A 19244-nucleotide genomic window follows, 5' to 3' on the forward strand; every position below is an offset into this window, starting at 1 on the left:
AAGGGTATAAAAGAAGCCTCCATGGCTTTAGTTCCTAAACTCACGTTTGGAAATACACTGTATCTGTCCTAGGAAATCTCTTCTTAGGAGACAAACTTCTTGCATGTTCAATGAGGTAAGTGCACAGGCAATCTCTGCATTTCACTCAGCATTTTGCAAGGAATTATAACCGCTACAGTACCACCAGCAATAAAAGCTACACGTACCAGCACTGTGTGTCTGTGTTTTGCCGTTTGCTCTTCAAACTGCTGTGGTGTTTAAACTCTGCAAACCGAGATTCAGAGCGTGAGTCATTTTTTCAGGCAGCGTGTAAATAGCCATTTTGGCACCACCACTAAAGAGACTGAGGTCAAAGGACAGAACAGACTGTCCAGTGCTGTAAAATGCAACTTTACTGCTTTGTTTAATAGATTACTTACTAAAATTATGTACCTGACAGCTTCTAAGTACAGGAATAACACAGTTGAGTGTCTAAGTAAACAGCCTCTCTGTATGAGCTTGCTGTAAGGTTCAGCAAATCTGTGTGCACAGGCTGAAACATAGAGGGCAACTTCTGTAGGAAATAATACTCCTGGCAGAACTTGTCTAGGTAAGTCCCATATTTAGCTTTCTGTTCGTAGACCTACCGTCTATCAGCCTGCATTAGAAAGCCTCTCCCAGGCACTAGCCAAATACTCTCTCGGTCACTGGAGTATAATCTTAGTAAAAAGGAATTGTTCAATAAACATTTTTCCTTCCCTTGCAAAGTGGATTTTTTTATATTTGTATCATGTGCCAGATGCTAGTTGCAAATACTTCTGTCACAGCAGCAAAACGCTTATTTTCTGTTATTAAGCCCTCTTACTCTGAATGTTTTGATCCTCACAATGGAAGTTATGGCTGCTCTTTGGCTTGAGTTTCAGAAACCTGTCTGAATGCTTTTGGAACTAGAAGAAGTCCAGTTTTTGACTCAGGTTTGTTTTGTTTTTTTTTGGGGGGGGGGGGGGAGGTGTGACATGACTATTGTGCCATTGTGGTCTGTATCTGTTTCCTTTTTCGTAAGAGTTTGCAGGAGTTGGAAGGGTCGTCACTGGCAGAGTTGTTTCAATGTGTTAGAGGTCTGTGTTAGCAGATTGCAAGATAGAACTAGAGCCAGGAATATTAGGGCAGTCAGTTGTGGATAAATTGCACTTTAATTTCAGCTAGTGTTCCTCTAATCACTGTTCTTCAGATATTATAAAACAAAAAAGGTTATACAAGCAACAACATGCTTTGAGGAACTCAGCTGTTCTTGTTTTTTTAGGTGAAAGTACTTGATGTTTCAGCATTAAGTGCTGATCTAGAGCCAAGATATGAATCTCATTTTACTGGTTTTGCTCTTTAAATAATTCTGCCCTCGCATGCTGTAATGTTTATGTAACTTCAAACATGCATGAGTATACTTGTTACACCTAGTTTGCAATGCAAAAATGTCAGAGATATTTAAGTGCATTATTAAAGTTTACATTAAAAAGGTCTTTTCATACTGTCATTCATACAAGATTTACCTATATATCATATATTAATAGCGATTGCCAGGAGAAGTTAACTTTTGAACTGTGTAACAGTACCATTAACTAAATATGGTAAATGAAGGGGAGGGCTTCTGGAGAGGGAGGAGTGCTGGGTTAGCAACTCCCCGCCTCGCAACGGGAGTCAAAAACTCTTAGAGAAATGTTAATTCACTTTCATTCACATCTGACCTAAACAGGCTTAAAGAATTCGCTATTAAAAAAACAGGTGTGGTTTTGGGTTGTTTTTCTTTCTTTTGAGACAAAAGTTTTACTTTATTTTCTGTTTTGCTTTCAGCACTTCTTAGAGCTGCTGAAAAGCATGACTTCCTCTTCTGTTGTTTGTAAACCTCCGGTAAAACGGGTTGCTATCTTCGGGGGAACTCATGGCAATGAGTTATCAGGGGTATTTCTGGTCAAGCACTGGCAAGAGAATGGAGCTGAGATTCAAAGAACAGGAATGGAAGTGAAACCATTTCTTACCAACCCAAGAGCTGTGAAGAAGTGTATTAGATACATTGACTGTGATCTGAACCGTGTTTTTGACTCTGATAATCTTGGGTAAGAATAGTTGTCCTTTCTGTTGTTTTACTTTTCTGTTCTTTAAAACTGTAAGGAGCTTCCTTTCCAGATTAAAATGTTAACACAAGTTCCACTACTATTTTAACTGTGCAGTCACATAACTGAAATTACTGACCTTTAACCCAAAAAGAACAAATTGTGTGAGTGTTAACAGATTAATTTTAAACTTCTTGCTAGTAGAATGAGTCTAAACCCACATATAGTCTCAAATAAAGCATTTTAAATTAGTGCTGGATTAGTTGTATTTGTGTAAACTTAAGTATTGCTGTTCTGAGTTGCAAAGTCATTATTTCTCACATCTTCTTGTTCAATTCAGCTTTGGAGCTCATTTTCCTGCAAATATAATTGTATTCAGAAAACAGATAAAAGCAATTTAAAGTTAGACATCTGAGTATCTGAAAAAATGGCATACAAATTGGGGAAGTGTATTTACTTTCAGTTATATACAGTGAAAGATAGATAAAAACTTGCAGTCAACCAAGTTAGAAATTATATATTCTATGTCAAAATGATAGCCAAAAAGTCTCAATATTTTAACTGACTCATTATTTTAGAAGAAATTAAATCTATAATTATGTAAGATAGTAATTGATTTTACATTTATAATGGGATTTTATGTTTCTCAGCTTTTGAGACATCTATTCCATAGGTGTACTTTGCTATATAAAAATCCTTATGCTTGGTATAGTTACATGCTAAACAGGTAATCACATTTCAGAAAGGTCTTACTGGTAAAGGTGAATATTACTGAAAGAAACATATATCACTTACTTTGTAAGCACGGTTATTCTTACTCTGCATGTCTTTTCATCTAGCTTTTCATCTTAGAGTTTTGTTGTTACTATATAGAAGATAAACAGACTTTTTAACATAAAGAGTTAACATGTAAGAGTTGAGGTCATTCTTTTAACTGCTTACTTAGGACAAACATATTTATATAAAAAATGAGCTTGTTTGTTTTCAGCTGCTTTGAACATAGAACACTTGAAAAAACAGCAGATTAAGACATCTGCAGGTTGTCCTCATTGAATCATATGAAGTTGCCCAGTCCTATTACAACACTATTAACTGTTTGGAATACCTTCACCTGATCCCTTTAAGTGTAGACTCTTCAAGATTGCAAATGGTTTTACAAAATAAGAAAAAGGAGAGTGAAATCCTGATACTACTGATAGCAATGGTGGAAGTCCTATTGAGTTTGATAAGAAGTATTAATTTAACAGTCTTCTATGAAGAAACCTTGAATTTCAAAGACAGAACTAAAGAATATAAAGGTAGATTATGTGATATATAGAATCATAAAAATACAAAAAGGAGCTCGAGTGGCTTATGTAAAAAATTTGTGTCGTACATCAGTTTCCTCTAAAGCCCTTATACAGACAAGAAGCAGATCCCAGAGCTTTCCTTAGGCAAAGACCATGTTTTTGAAGTGTAGTGCAGACATAATCAGCTGAGATGACACTTATTAAAACTAGAGGAATAGATTTGAAGTAGCAAAATCGTCTATGACTTTTGAGGGTCAGGAGGGCTCAAAACAATACACTGTAAAAGTCTGATCAGAATGTGAGAAGACAAGAAATGAAATTACAAAAGACCTTGTGAGTGATGTCCAGGCAAAAGGGCAGGGACTGTTATCAGAATACCATCTGCAGTAGGAGCTGAATCCAGTCATGGAAGTGATTTAAGTTGTTGATAAGTTTTGAACTATTTTGATGCATAGGGGGAAATTTTTAAATGTAAATAAGTGAGAAGAATATAGGCTCCAGCTAAAATCAGATTAAAAAATCTTTTTATCCTTCTACACAAGGTACGGAATAGTAAGACCTGTTTAAAAATCATACTTGCTTTTTTCAAGCACAAAGTTTTAACAGTTTGCTAACAAAATCGGTGATTTCAACTCCAGTCAGTTAATGGAATTAAAGAAAGGGTATGCATATGCTGTTGACTGTAAAGCCATGGAATGAGTTTACTAATTTCTTTGTACTGATATTAACAGCAGGCCAGTGGTGGAAGATATTCCATATGAAGTGAGAAGGGCTCAGGAAATCAATCATATATTTGGTCCCAAAGGTAGTGATGATGCGTATGACCTTATTTTTGACCTTCACAACACCACTTCTAACATGGGTGGTACCCTTATTCTTGAAAACTCCAGGGATGACTTTACAATTCAAATGTTGCATTATATCAAGGTAAAATTAATTTAAATGAACTATAAAAATAGATTATTAGTTGTAATGTTGTATTACTATATATTATTTCGTAGTTTCTTTAAATATACTACTTTTTATTCTGCAAAACTTTAAAATATTTAATCACTCCTAGGCTGATCTTTTAATCAGAGATAATTAATATTTTGATTATAATGTCAGGTAATAAAGATTTGAACTCATAATCTTCATGTATTAAAATGAGTGATAGTAAGACTGATAGGAAAAGAGGTAACACCTATGAAAATGAATGTAATTTAATCTGTTTTCACACTGATCTGTCAGGAACTTGGATAAATTTTGGTCACACACGCTAAATAGCTAAACATTAATTTTATGAAATAAAGACATGTAAAAAGTAATGGATGTAAGTAATGACAAATGTTCCTTTCATCAGTAGTTATAGTAATAGCAATATGTCTTTAGAAGCTGTTTGATTCTGTGGTTCCTGAAGCTGATAAGTATTGGTAGAGGGAGGTTTGCGAAGTGCTGCCATAAGTGTAATCTGATTGACCTCAACAGTGACTTATGAGATCAAGGTTAGGCTTTTTTTTCTTTTCCTTAGAAACAAGTTATTTTCACATTTGATTTTTTTTTCCTTATTATATGTATCCCATTTAAATGTTTATAAAATATTTGAAGATATAGAAAGCTTATGACTAAAATTATATGAAGAGCAATGGTAGGCAGTGATCAGGAAAGAGGCCTGAAATAAGTTTCTCTATCAAAAAAAGGTTGCAATAAGGCTTAATTCACAATCCACGTCCCTGTAAGAGAATCTAGGTCTAACACAAAAATACTTGAAATCTGTTTTGCAGTATTCTGATTATAAGTTCTGGAACACTGATGGGTAGTTTCCTTCCTGTTAGCAAGTTAAGACTAGAACTGTATTCAGTTATATTAGGAGACAGCAAAATTCAGTGGAGCATGGCTGGCAGGAGTTAATGGAAAGGAGAGAAACAAATACAGCTTTGTACATTTTCTAAAGATGTCCTACTTCTTTGAGGGCCATGAAATAAAGGCAACATATTGAAGACATTGTGTAAATCACTTCTGCATCAGTAATCTTTTGTGGCACAACATTTTAAAATATTTGCATAACAAAGACATTTTTAAACAATCTCCACAGAACGCTTTGGCTCCAGAACACTGTCCTGTTTTGCTGATTGAACATCCTAGCTTGAAATACGCAACAACTCGATCTGTAGCAAAACATCCTGTTGGTAAATATGAAAAATAAAGACTATTTTAACCAACCATGAAGTATTTTAAAATATGCCGGCTTCCAGATGTGTTAATTTCACTACACAGAGTGTTCTGATCACCAGTAGGTGTTTGTTTGACAATATATTTACTGAGTCAAATGTCTCTGATTATCTCTTCTCTTGAAGAGTTCTGATTTATACTTGGCTTACAAAATACAGAAGCCAGATGGAAATGCTTAAACTCAGTTAACTCACTGTTTGCTGAAAATACTCATGATATATGAGGATAAGGAAGAAGCTTCAGAAGATAAATGTTTACGTCCTCTAAATAAGCCTTGGCTGAAACTCTGTCAGTTGAGAAGGGGAAAAGAGAAGATATGATAAAGGAAGGGGGAGATGATGTTCTGCATGGAAATGGTTAACTTTTTCATTTATGGAATCATAACCATAGAAAGAAAATCATTAGCTTGCTTTTCATGTTAAACAACGAGTTCTCTAAAATGCAGCATGGAAAGCTAGGATTAGGAAAAGGATAAGAGAAACAAATATATGTAGTGACCCTTTCTCTGACCCTAGTACGACACTCCAAAATGTACATATGGTTCTTTAAACTGATCCTGTCTGTGAGCCAAATTTTCTGCTTGCCTGAAAAATCTTGTAACTGTATTTTACAGTTCCTCTTAAATATAAGCCATAGACCCAATCAGACATCTGTTTATGCTGTGTAATCTAAGCATGTGATGTATTATGGCTATATTAATAATCTCCTTCATCTGCAAACAGGTGTGGAGGTGGGTCCCCAGCCACAAGGTGTTGTTAGAGCTGATATTTTGGACAAAATGAGGAAGATTGTAAAACATGGCCTTGATTTTGTGCAACTTTTTAATGAAGGTAGAGTAAGTAACAAGAAAATACAGCCTCTGTATTGTATCAGTGCACTATTGCAAATTTGAAAAATAGGGTAGGCTACAATATTTTAAACAGGGAAAAGGGGGAAAGGACTGTACTCAAGGTCATCTGTGTGGCCTCAGAAAGTCAGAATTCCTGTATAGCTCCTCTGGGTAGCTTTAAGGCTATTTCCTTTTTCTAAAGATTCAGTAAGTTTACTTGATCTTAATCTTACAGATGATTTGAGAATCTGAAATACCAGCTAGTTGTACAGTATGGTCATGGAGAACATAGAGAAATTAATACTAAGAAAGAGGGGTTTAATTTACACACCTTCTGTGCAATGTTATCTAAAATTAAAGTCAATAAATTCTGTAAGATTCTGTTCTATCTGTGTACCACCTAAAAATACTGACAAAAATAGGTGTTTAAAATTCTTTTAGAGTCCATTTTGTCAGTGGGCTTTTTTTGGAAGTAGAAGGAAATGAATCTAATTGTGTGTGTTAGAATCTCCATTATTGCGATGGAATGGTAAAGATAAATACCACTGATACCATCCTGTGTTGTACAGCCCTACCAAACACAGGACTTTCATTGATTCATCTAGAAATATATCTTTTTAAAGATAAAGTGACAAGTCACATTTCAGTAGCAAATTTAGACCTGGCTTCATATGCTACAATACATGACTGGACCATCTTTCTGCAACTTGACTTTGAGGGGACAAAAAGTCTGGAGCTGGACATTTTTATGATAAGAGCTAATTGCTGGTGTAAACTCTGACAAGATACAACCTAATGATTTGAGCCATTCTAAAGAGAATAATATTTTGTTCTTTTTAACAGGCAGTTATTCATTTTTGACATTAAATTACATTTATTCTTTCTAGGAAAGGAATTTCCACCATGTACAATCGAGGTTTTTAAAATAACGGAGAAAGTAGATTATCCCAGGAATAAGAATGATGAAGTTATTGCTATTATTCACCCTAAACTTCAGGTAAATTCTAAAATAGTTTCTGTTTGTGATGTTTTATAAATATTCCTGTGTTGCGTCTGCTACACTGTAGTATATTTTAATAGTAAATATTTAAAGTGACAATATTGACAATGGATTTATTGAAAAAACTTTAGACATTCCCTATAGTAAGTTCTATCACTAAGGTCATACCCTGGGAATCACTGAGACTAAAGTCACTTTTGAATCTAAAACTGAAAAGAAAAAGGCAGTAGGATAGCTTAAATTCTGAAATATAAATTAATTTTTAATTCTCAAATGAGAGTCTGTTTGATACCAACTGTGAGCATCTGCAGTTTCCTTTTAATTCACCTTTACCACTGAATTCTATACAAACCTGAAAAAGGGACAGACACCTGAAATTACATATTGAAGATTAAGAGGAATTCTTTTAAATGCTTTTGCCATAAACTGCAGAGAATACAATTAATGAGCATAAACTCAGAAATCACATGAAATACATGAAAATTTGAAGATAAATATATCCTATTTATTTTCTTTCTCTAAGGATCAAGACTGGCAGCCACTGAACAATGGTGATCCTCTATTTTTGACTCTTGATGGAGAAGTAATTGCATATAAAGAGAACTGTACAGTCTATCCAACATTTATTAATGAAGCTGCTTATTACGAAAAGAAACAAGCTTTTGTAAAAACAGTAAAAATTAAACTCACTGCAAAACACATCAGATCCCCAGCCTTAGACCACAGCACTTCTTAAAAGCTCATCATGGATCTTCCCTGCAAAAAGTGGATTTCCTCTCTGAAATCCAGTGTTGATTAGTAGTCACTGGTGGAATAACAAATGCAGAATCTAATTTTTAATCATAATTTAATTAACATTGCTGAGCACTTCAAAGATGAAACATACTGTCATAATGCTAATTATGACTACTGGTCACTTGTTCTAATAGATCACTATAGATGCAAAGAATAAATATTTTTATGATGTTTATTAGTTCACACACTACCACATACTGGTTAGTGACTATAAAAGTCGCATCCAGTGTCATATAGAAAGATGCTGATCCACAGAACTGTGTTATATAAAAAATATTTACATTTCTGCATTATTACCTGAAGCCTCCAATAACCCAAGTTTTTAAAATGGGGTGATCCTTGAAATGAATTCCTTAGGTAAACATACAAAATATGAGACAAAGGAAAAGCCAGGGAGAGAGAAATGGAGTGAGGGGATGTATATCAAAATTCTTTTCTATTATCTGCATGTGGGACTAACACCTGCCGTACTGAAGTTGAAGCCTTAGGGTTTGTTTTTTCTTTTTATACTTACAAAGATAAAAATAAGCTAAAAACATATGATTTCTGAAAAGCATATATTTAGATGACATTTAAAGCCTTTTAATTTTTAAGTGTTATAAGATTAATTCAAGCTGTTTCTGATTTAACATTAAAGACAAAAAGGTTTTAATTTAGGAGGCATCTACCAGCTACAAACATTCTGGAACAATATTTAAATTCAGGAAAAAGATGTGCTTATCCTATGAAGCTTTCCAAGAAAATTTCTACTGCAATGGAGAAAAGATGTTTTACAGATTTGTAACTTTACAGCTGAATCTACCTACTGCTGATAATGTTTGCCAAATCAGATTTTAACCAACTGTTGTAACCCCAAAGTTTTCAGTGAAGGTGGCAAGGTTAGGTGATTACACAGGTTTTAATGAAGAGCAATGCACACATCATACTTGAGTATTTCAGAATGGAAATTGGGAAGAATTCCATATGGGGAGACTTCTCAGAGTTTTGAGACTGATTTGGTCTAGAGTTGTAGAGAGAAAGCCTGTCACAGTAGCTGAAAAAGAGAGGAAAATGGGGATTTAATTACTTTCCTAAAGTTGTTTTTAAAATAACTGAGGCTAGAGAAAACATCAGGAACTTTGCATAATGATACAGTAATTGCCTATATACTGAAAGATTCATTGTCTAGATGACCCCCAAATTGTATCTTCCTTACTACTAAATTTAAAGCATTTTTTCCTTGCTTTCTGTATGTCCTATGGCAATGAAACAGAAACACGGGACAATGGTTTTTGAATTACAAGTTTAATTTAAATAAACATTGTATAAAAAGTACAGAATTATCTGCTTTAGTCATTATTCACAGGGTTTTTGATAACAGCCTGGAGATAGACTGTGTGTATGACATGGCAGGGCTCTGTGGCCAGAAAAAGGGGTTTTCCTCAGCAGAGGACTTTTAGAAATACCCCCCCCTTCTTCCTCAGTTTTGTAATAACTTTTTGTACCTGGTCATTGGCACAGCACAGTGACTTCTTTTGTGTCTTCCCTGTTTTATGGCTACACCTTTGGTGTGAATTCAGCACAGTGCAGAGATACATCAACTTGATTCCAGTGACAATTCCAACCATAGCAACGGGGAGCACAGCACAGGCTAATTTATTCTGGTTCCTGAGTATATGTGAAGAGGTATTTTTTTTGGTACAAAAACTGGCACTCAAAAGAATTCAAATGGAGCTGCACAGTCATAAGGGAATTGATACTCTTTGTTGGCAGTTCCAATGCAACATTAACCAGCAAAAATGAAAGATTCCAAGACCGCAGGAATTTTTCTTCTCATATTCACATACCCTACTGAGAAGGCCAGACAATGCTCAGATATTATATTGGTCTATTGATATCCTTCCTCTCAAATTCCTATGCCCTGTAAAAATGTAATTGAATTGAAGATTTCAATCTGGTCTCATCCATCCAGGCCATACGTGGTAGGAAACACAGGATGTGGCATCTTTAGATGACCAGTTCTGTAGCAAGAACCACGTTCACCATCCCTGCAAAGAGCTTTGCACTATCCTTTCCACTGGAGAGTTCCCTCATGCTCTCTTCTGTGTTAAGAAAGTCTTTTGGGTCATTTTGCGCACAGGCTTAGCTGTAAGAATCCAATGCAATTCTTATTATCATCCAAATGTCAACAGAATTCACCTGAGTCTTACCTAAACAGCACCTTTAAAACAGGCACCAAAAGAGTAGATATTATGAAAGCCCATGACACTGAAGACACAATGTATTAATTGAAATTTAAAAGTACATTGAACAAATTCTTTATATATACATACATAAATTAGAAAAGTAAAAACTAAACTAGGTCATGACAGGTAATGAAATAAAAACTCTTACAGAAATGCATTAGAGTCCTCTGGATAAAAAAATAACCAAACCCCAAAACTTCAGAAGTCTGCAATTGCATTTAACTTATTTTGCTCATTTTGGGAAGAAATACTGACTTCTGTATTGAGCCACTTCAGGAAAATAAGAAATTAATTTGCTTTTAAGCAAGAAGAACTTCCAATATGATAACTTATTTTATGCATTAAGATGCAACACCATGGAAAAGCCAAATAGGAAAAGTAAAGAGCTTGTGACTGAACAAACTCAGAAATGTTCACCATCATGAATTCCATTTCTGCCCCACTATTTTATGGGAAGGCATATGTACATGGTCATAAAAAGCAGTGAACACCATGTTATACCCTAGGAATTATACACAGGAAAACAGACCAGGCAAAGCTAATGAGACCTGAAGAGGCCTTTCTCCAGCTTGTGGAATCAAGCCTCCAATAACACTGACAGTCAATACAAAAGCTTCAAATGTCTCCAGAACATCATTATTCCAGAATAACATACTTCATTTAGTAGAGTTCAGAATTGAAATGCCTTTCTTTGCTCCACAACAAGAACTTAGATTTTTTTCTTTTAGTGTACAAGATGTTTCTCATGAGCTAGAGATTCCAAAATATAGCAGATCGGGATCATGATGATCTTAATTTTCCACAAAAGGAAGAAATATCTCACATTTGACCTTTTTTATCCAAGTAAACATTTTGAGCCAAGTTTGAGTAGTGTCACGCAAACTTGGACAGCAGTGTTTCCAAGAGGCTCAAAAATGAACCAGTGAAATACTATATTTGAGTTTAGTTTAGCTGCCCTGATTAAATGCATTAGGGTCATCAGACCATGTCTCTAAAAGTCTGTGTTCCAGCTGGTTACAGCTGTCCAAAATATCAACAAAGCTTTCAGCATCCACTACTGATGCTTTTAACCTTCCAAATGACCACATATCAAACACAGCACAACTAAACAGACGTTTCAGGCAAATCATCCATTTCTTCAAATGTATTCAGGGTGGTTTTGCTATTAGTTCTTGAATTATCTTGACTTTTGCTTGGATCTGCAAAAAAATGCATTGTAAACAAACCAGGATATGGTAGAAACTGTATCTGCAAGATCAAAGTTTTGCACATCTATTTTTTTTTGTTAAAAAACATGCATTTATTTAAAAGTAAGTCATCAGTTTACTACCATATCTTCTACAGAAGGCTTTCTGTCTGCCCTTTTCATTACTACTGAGCTCATGCTACTAAGCAATATAAATGCTAATTGACTCAAGAGCCTTCAGAACTAGTCTCCCAGATCCTGATGCCTGCTGCCAGAAGGACATCTGACACCTTGAAGTTAGGTCATTTCTCTATTACACTTCCAACACTGTCAGCAGATGGGTATCTTGAATTTCCTGGTCAACACTCACTATTTGTCATTCAATATGTATGACAAAACATAAACATGAATGCTCTAGGGTTAAACCAGCAGACTATAGGATTGTTAAGTAGAAATCCTGCCAAATTTTTCAGTGCTATGTGTAACTATTTAAAGGAATAAATATACTTTATGACAACCTTTTCAAAATAATATTTCCTCTCTCTTAAAAAAAGTTGTCTGAGCTTATCCCATTCAAATGTCATAACAGAATGTAAAATTTAGATCAAGCACAACTGTTTGGAGAAAAAGAAAGAAAGAGTGAAACCACCATGTTTTGGCACCAACATGTAAATAAGGAGTTTGTAAATAACCCTTTCTTCAAATATTTACCAATAATTTAACACTCATGCCACGTTAGCTGTGAGTTTTCCTAGCAATAAAGTGTGTTTGAATATCTAGATTCTGAGAGCTTCTATTTTAAAAGGTATAAAACTATACCAAAGCACTTCTAAGGAAAAGAAAACGAAAACCAAGAAACAAAAAAAACAACCAAAAACCAACCACACAATTTCACAAATACGGTGTTATAAAATTCTGCAATACCTGTTGGGCCTGGATCTTCATTAATAAATGAAACATGTGTTTTCCACTCGGTCCATTTCACTTCATTTATCCTGTTTATATTGTATATAAGTTGTGTTATTAGCATGCATTATCATCCAGCTACAGAGATGCACTTCCCCTCTATTTCTTTATTCCTTCTTGGGATTGTTGTTCTTGACCATCAACACTGGCTTTGCTAGTACTAAAAGGCTGAATGACTTTTGCAGTGCTATGTACTATATAAAGATGAGAATACTACTATGACTGCTTTGTAATTTCACACATTATAAGCACAGTCTGGAAACTCACCTTAAATATTTAATATTTTTCATAAACCAGCATAGTAATACATTCTTTAATATGGTAATCATCAGTTAGCAATCAATTTAAATATAGTCACTTTGAAGTGAACATTCAAAGGAGATGACAGCGACATTTACTGCAAGCAGACTTGATACTTGTACATTAAAAAGATAGGAGGTTGAAAATCTGTTTTCTTAACCAAAAATTGTCTACATAAAAAACCCCCACAACCCAGAACACATTCCCTTTGTTAAAACATCAGTCACAAATGAAAAAAGGAACAACAAATTGGATTTTTTGTACGCTTGGGGTAATAGGTAGAGATGTAGAAGTATTTTAAAGAGGATTTTGAGAAGAAATAACCTTGAAGAAACATACAAAGCAGAACTGATAGCACAGTATTCTAGCTTTGCTTTACCTTAAACACACCCTGGTGTCATTTTCAGCCACTTTACACCGTTCTCCCAGTTGAAATTTTTTCCTCAAACGTTTTGGTAAGAATTTTTCAAATTCCAAAATAGTTCTGGCTCTCTATTAACAATAAATATTAATGAGTATGGTTAACCATATTCAGAATTGACTGACTTCATAGCATAGATAGTTTTCAGACTCCATGTTTCATTATACCATTTCATTCCACCATCCAATACCGATTCCAACACCAAACAGTATGGAATGCCACTTGCTGTTTGCAACGTGCAAACAGGCAGTCCATAGTTAGGTCTACTGCAGAAGGCATACTCAGAGAAGAATCAAGAAATCTCACCCTAAGCTTGATGTTTAGGGTTTAATGCCAACACACCCTAATGCAACACCCTGCCACAGGAATATATACAACCTGTAGTGGATGCCACCCACCACAAAGCAACTCCAGTCCTCATTATGACTGTTATTGATGACAGCCTGGGACTCAGAGATGTCTAACCTTGATAAGAGACCAGGCTGGGATAAGATATGAGGAATTGGAATGAAATCATGCATTGCTCAGACTCAAGGGCCGCAAGAGCAGAGCATGCTGAGTTACAGATCTCTGGGCAGATAATGGAACACACCTTCCTAGTGATGTATCAAGGGGAATGAAAGTCATAAAGGTATGTGAGTGCATGAGGTTGAAAATCTGAGCCATAAGATTAACTTCAGAATTAACAACTGTCTTGAAGATATTATGATACCCTGATTATTTCCATTATTTGTACACATATGCAGATGGGATTATCAGTGTTAATACTTCACCCATTCTGAGTTACGATAGGTATAGCTCAAAAGATTTTAGCCCATAAATCCATACTTTCCTAAGCAAACTAATTCACAAACCTGAAGTTTCCAGATGTGCTCACTCTCTTTAGAAATATCTTCCACTGTTTCTCCCATTAATGCAATCAGCATGTTCAAAAGAAGAACAAAAGTCAACACAACATAAGTTATAAGGAGCAGAAGAAATAGTACAGGATACTTTGAATTTTGCTGGATCTCCAGATCACCCAGTCCTAGGGTGAGCTTAAAAAGATCCATCAGAACAGGTCCCAGACTGCTGTTGGAATGGCATTCATTGCCATCTTGGCAAGTTTCAATCAATGCAGCAAGAGCTGAGAAGAAAGCAGGAAAAGATTTTAATCACAATAATGTTTTATGTATACATGGCATTTTATCCTAAAGAATTCAAAATGCGCTGCATAATAAAAAGCTGGAGCTGCCCAGCAACATACACAGCAGCAGCTAGAAGATGGATTACCAGGAAGCAGAAAGAGCCCACATCCAAATGAAATTGCAGGCAAATGAGAAAGAGCCAAATTACTTATCTGTTCATATAGTTTCTAGATAGTTTAATTCTCTAAAGTTGGCTTTTTAATATCCAGAAGAAACCCCAACATGAGCTCTCATCATGACAATAGGGTTCTTATTCATAATAATGCTAAAATTTTTACTCACACAGAGCATCAGTGCTTTTCTCCAGTAATATTTACCTACTCCAAATCCCAGCAAAAAAACGATATAGACAACTAAAAATTTGATCACATCATGCAGGATGACCTAAAAAATAAATTAAATATTGATTAGAAATGAAAACTGAGTACTAGTTTTACGCTTATTAATTCTGCAGGGATACAGGTGTCCTACACAATAAGGCATCAGATTGCTTTCAACTAAGCAAAGCAGTTGTAGCCACAGTGAGAAACCCAGAAAAGATTTAGGTCTGATTCTTTTCATCTCATGACTGAGCCAGGTGTGTTGTCCATGGGTGACTAACTCTGTACAATTGGCATTACAGCATATGATGCTATTAAATAGAACTACATTAGCTGGAAAAAACCCACAAATTACATATGTAATTAATTAATTAATTAATTAATTTTAAGATATAAACTAGTTTCTGCCATTGAAGTTATAGAGGATATTCTGCTGAAATAATGTGTATAAACTGAAAATAAGACTTTTCAATCTGAACTAAAAAAATACATCTAAATTGCCAAATAGGCTGCATTGGGATTGCATCATACCAAGTAAGGATCGTAACAAGATAGGTAGAAGAAAACAAACTTGCCTTTTGAATCATAACACTGTAAATACCCATGGACTGGAAACCTCTGGTGAAATAAAGCATATTAGCCCATCCCAAGGCCATTGCCAAAACAAGACACACGAGGTGTTCTTTGTAGGAAAACAAGTACAAAAAGACAGAGAAGATCACAAGCAAAGCTTGTATAAAACTGTTAAAAAACAAACACATGTATTTAAAAGGGAAATTACTAGCACAAAACCAACAACATAATGGAAAAACATGAAAACAAGACTTTTCTCCTTATGCTTAATTTCTAATTTCATCCTGCATTCTATTCTCCCCTATCAACATTACCATTATATTTTAACAACACAGTAAGGTGAGTACAGGTAGTATATTAACAGGATTACATTATTAAAGATTACTTTTAAGTGAACTATTCTCCCAAAAATAGCTGGTCAGTGCAGATTTTGCTGACAAGGACATTAAGAATTCTTAATAGTATTTTTGAAGCCATTTAATTCAAGCTTTAGATTAACAAATTGTTAGAATCATTACAGATTTTCTGTGAACAAGGAAGACACTTGTAGGTGTGACGTGCTGTGACAGGATGTAGCCCAGACTCTCAGCAGCACAAGATTGGTATTAGCGTAGTTGGAGGAAGAGGAAGAAAGGTAGAGTTAAGCCACGTCTTTTTATTGATCTTACAATCACATGCTAGAAATGAGACGGAATCATCTGTGCTTTATCTAGGCCCAGCTGATGGGATACTCCCATCAGTCAGATGAACCAGATTTATGCTATTTTCCCTTTCTGAAGGAGTCAAAAGGAGTGTGAAATGATATCTGGTTTATTAACCAGGTTTCTTAAACACATTTCTGTATATACAGCTGTAAACAGATACAGGAGAAGCTAAAAGTACTATTCTTTGGGAAAAAATCCAGTCCGTACACATCAGCCCCCAGTACTGTTACTGAGACATGCAACTGTTAGTGTGCACTTCAGAAAAGCTGCTGGTAAGATTGCATATATCTCTCTAAAAACTTATAATCTAGAGAAAAAGTGAGCATCTGCTACTTTCTCTGCAACCAAGAGATAGATAAGCATTTTATAGATAGTATAAAATACGTGCATGACAGACTTACAACGCAAAGTGGAACCACGCATCAGAGAGAATTGACTGTAGGTCTGAAGGCCTAAGCAGAAAGATGGCTACACTCTATATAGACAGATATATAAAATACAGAAGCAGCAGTAAGAGAAAGCAGGCCTCAAAATTGAGTTTTCAAAATAATTTAAGTTAGTGTTCTAAAAAAATTAGTCTACTGATAAAGACATTAAATCTTCCCAAATTAAAAATCTTTTATGGGTCTGTATCTTCAAAGTTTACATTTCTGTCATCTCTGGCATAATTTAGCTGGTAGTTACTGGGTTTAATTACTTACAGTATATGTCAAAAATTGTATTCTGTTTTTTTTTTTCCCCCATTACAAGTTCTAATTCACCAGTGTCCTTAAAGCCAGTAATTTGACAACATCAATGCTATACAAATATCAGATCTCTGTTTTGAGAGTTTGAAAGGAAACCCCCCTCATATTTGTTTCACAGAGCAACAGAGCTATTCAAATATATAACCAAGGTCATTCTGTGCAAGCAATGTGTTGTGTCAGAGACTTAAATTACATACAAGGATATTCCAAGCGTATCGCCAGTATCATCAGCAGCATAGAATATTCATAAACCTAGGGAAGTCCTTTACCTATTTTGCTATGAGTCTTACCTCTTTTATGGCTAAAAATATTGCTCCTAACATAACCATCACCTGTCCCGATAACTGCAGCCACCCCACACCACGTGTTAAAGCTAGTGGATAAGGTGGAGCCTGCAAGAGAAATCCAAAATGAATGACTGAGTTCTGAACCTGAAACATAAAAGGCAAAGTAACAGGAAGCCTCATATATGTAGCTCTCTGGATACACAATTATCTTCCCTTTCAGTGAGAATTTTCTCCATAGTGGATTTACAGAATCAGCCCCCTAACATGTGTTAGCTGAAATAGCAGAAGTTTCTTTCTTAAAAGAAAAAGAAAATACCATTTCCACCCTTTTAGAAACTTAGCTACCTGTCTTTGTATTATGTATTTGTATTTCAGGTCACTTTCACAACATGAAAATGCGATTATCTCCTCTGTTCTGATCTTCTTCCTCCCTGGTATGACAGAACCTGATCTCACTACAGCCAGATATTTGGATATCTGCTTTTAGTTTATTTAGCATTTTAAATATAATTCAGGAAATACCACTGTATTTTAAAATCAGTAAAATTTGGTGAGATTAAGTAGCTGTCAATACAAGCTACTCACTTCATTTTCATTAGGCCTGTGGTAGGAAACCAACGTTAAAGTTACGTTGTATAGGAAATAAAACCAGCATGACATAAAGAACATGTGCCGTGCAAACTTCTTCCATTTCATTCGCAGGAGTGAATTCAGAGGCTCCAAAGTCAGCATTTCATGACGGTTCTGTAGGGGAAAAAAAACAACCAACCAGTTAAGATTTAAACTTGATGTCTGTAAGGAAACTGAGATCATTTCAGTCATGTATTTTGTGTATTTCAATCCGTATCTGTCCTTGCAGATCTAGAAACACATCTATGTGCAAAGGTATATGTCAGACTCTATCCTGACAAGACACAGTGGGACAACTTCAACTCATGCTGGGATAACCTGCCCCACTCTGGAAAATGATTGACTTAAAACTGTAATGTGAACTTCTGGTCTTGCTTCTTATGGAAACTTTGGGCAGTATTTGAACTTAGCAATTGTAAGATTCTGGCTTTGAAAACCTAACATTCCTATATGCCTAAAATACATACCTGCTGGGTAAAGTTTATAACTGACCAGCTGGACCATATTTATGTTCCTATGCAAGGCAAATTATTACTTCAAATGTAGAAACTCCCCAAACACCTAGCCCATGTGTTTCAGGATCTGAAGGCATATCTGCTTACAGCTGACAATCTACGTCTTTCTCCCAATATAAACACAGAGAAACAATAATTACTGTTTAAGTAATTCAGTCAAATGTACAGGCTAAGACATCTGAAATGAGTACACTGTTAGAAAATAGAAAGACAGTTTAGAAATAGGTAACTTACACCAATATTTGTATTATAGACTATAATTTCCAATACTGAATTGTCTGCAGTGGTATCTAGTTCTGTCAGATCATAAAGAGAAGATTGAACAGGACCATAAGCCCAGTCTGTGAATTTTCTTGACAGGCTCCTGTTAGGCTTATCTCTTATCTCTCTGCTCAGGATGTATTTCAGAATCTGAAACATTAACGGAATCATTTGTAAACAGATGTGTTCTTCACAGGAAAGGAGAAAGCACACACACATACTGCCAAAACTCCCACCTTTCAACAAGCACATTTTCTAGAGCAGCGCAATTCAATGTATTTCTAATTCTGTTATTCAGCAAGTGGTGTTACAGATAACAGACCTCTAGGAAATTAATACAGTATTTTTAATGCCTCCAGATTTTCTGTCAGAAAATCGTTTTCACATTTTCCTATAGGGTGAAAGCACAATTTTCCATGTGTTCACATTTATATCTTCCTTTAACTTAATTACTTTCTAAATCATCCCATTGTCAATTCATTACCACAATACAGTTGATCTACAAGAGCCTAATTCTACAGCAGCCTAACAGCAGTTCTAGTGAGTTTTCTGAAATTACTCAAAATTATTCAAAGACTATATAAGTGTAGTGCTGTAAAATAAGTCCAGAATTTGAGTTTCTGGACAACAGGAGGATTTTAAAGACTCTTTATACAGCACATGCATTTTGTACTTAGAGGGGTTGTTAGAGGGAAACCTCGAATGGTAGAAG

General features: G+C 35.2%; 2 protein-coding genes across 2 annotated transcripts in view; one reads left to right on the plus strand and one right to left on the minus strand.

The window, feature by feature from the left end:
- ASPA (aspartoacylase) lies at positions 1-9530 on the plus strand. The gene is made up of 7 exons (XM_061470313.1): positions 1-115; positions 1828-2090; positions 4108-4303; positions 5451-5544; positions 6310-6417; positions 7304-7413; positions 7940-9530. Exons 1-7 carry the CDS (start codon positions 104-106, stop codon positions 8150-8152), a joined length of 996 nt encoding a protein of 331 aa, XP_061326297.1. The 5' UTR covers positions 1-103; the 3' UTR covers positions 8153-9530.
- Positions 9480-19244, minus strand: part of TRPV3 (transient receptor potential cation channel subfamily V member 3) — an 18903-nt gene continuing 9138 nt past the window's right edge. The window contains exons 8-17 of the mRNA XM_061470314.1: positions 18506-18682; positions 17712-17870; positions 17130-17231; positions 16495-16568; positions 15392-15557; positions 14814-14880; positions 14164-14435; positions 13268-13380; positions 12547-12617; positions 9480-11635 (exon numbers count right to left, since the gene is read on the minus strand). Of these exons, the coding sequence (XP_061326298.1) occupies positions 11541-11635; positions 12547-12617; positions 13268-13380; positions 14164-14435; positions 14814-14880; positions 15392-15557; positions 16495-16568; positions 17130-17231; positions 17712-17870; positions 18506-18682 (1296 nt within the window). The 3' untranslated portion in view covers positions 9480-11540. The remainder of the gene's footprint in view (positions 11636-12546; positions 12618-13267; positions 13381-14163; positions 14436-14813; positions 14881-15391; positions 15558-16494; positions 16569-17129; positions 17232-17711; positions 17871-18505; positions 18683-19244) is intronic.

Source organism: Pezoporus flaviventris, unplaced genomic scaffold, assembly GCF_033815535.1.
Source record: "Pezoporus flaviventris isolate CSIRO_AGI_PZ_B2104156 unplaced genomic scaffold, CSIRO_AGI_Pfla_v1 ptg000063l, whole genome shotgun sequence".
Classification (NCBI taxonomy): Eukaryota; Metazoa; Chordata; class Aves; order Psittaciformes; family Psittacidae; genus Pezoporus; species Pezoporus flaviventris.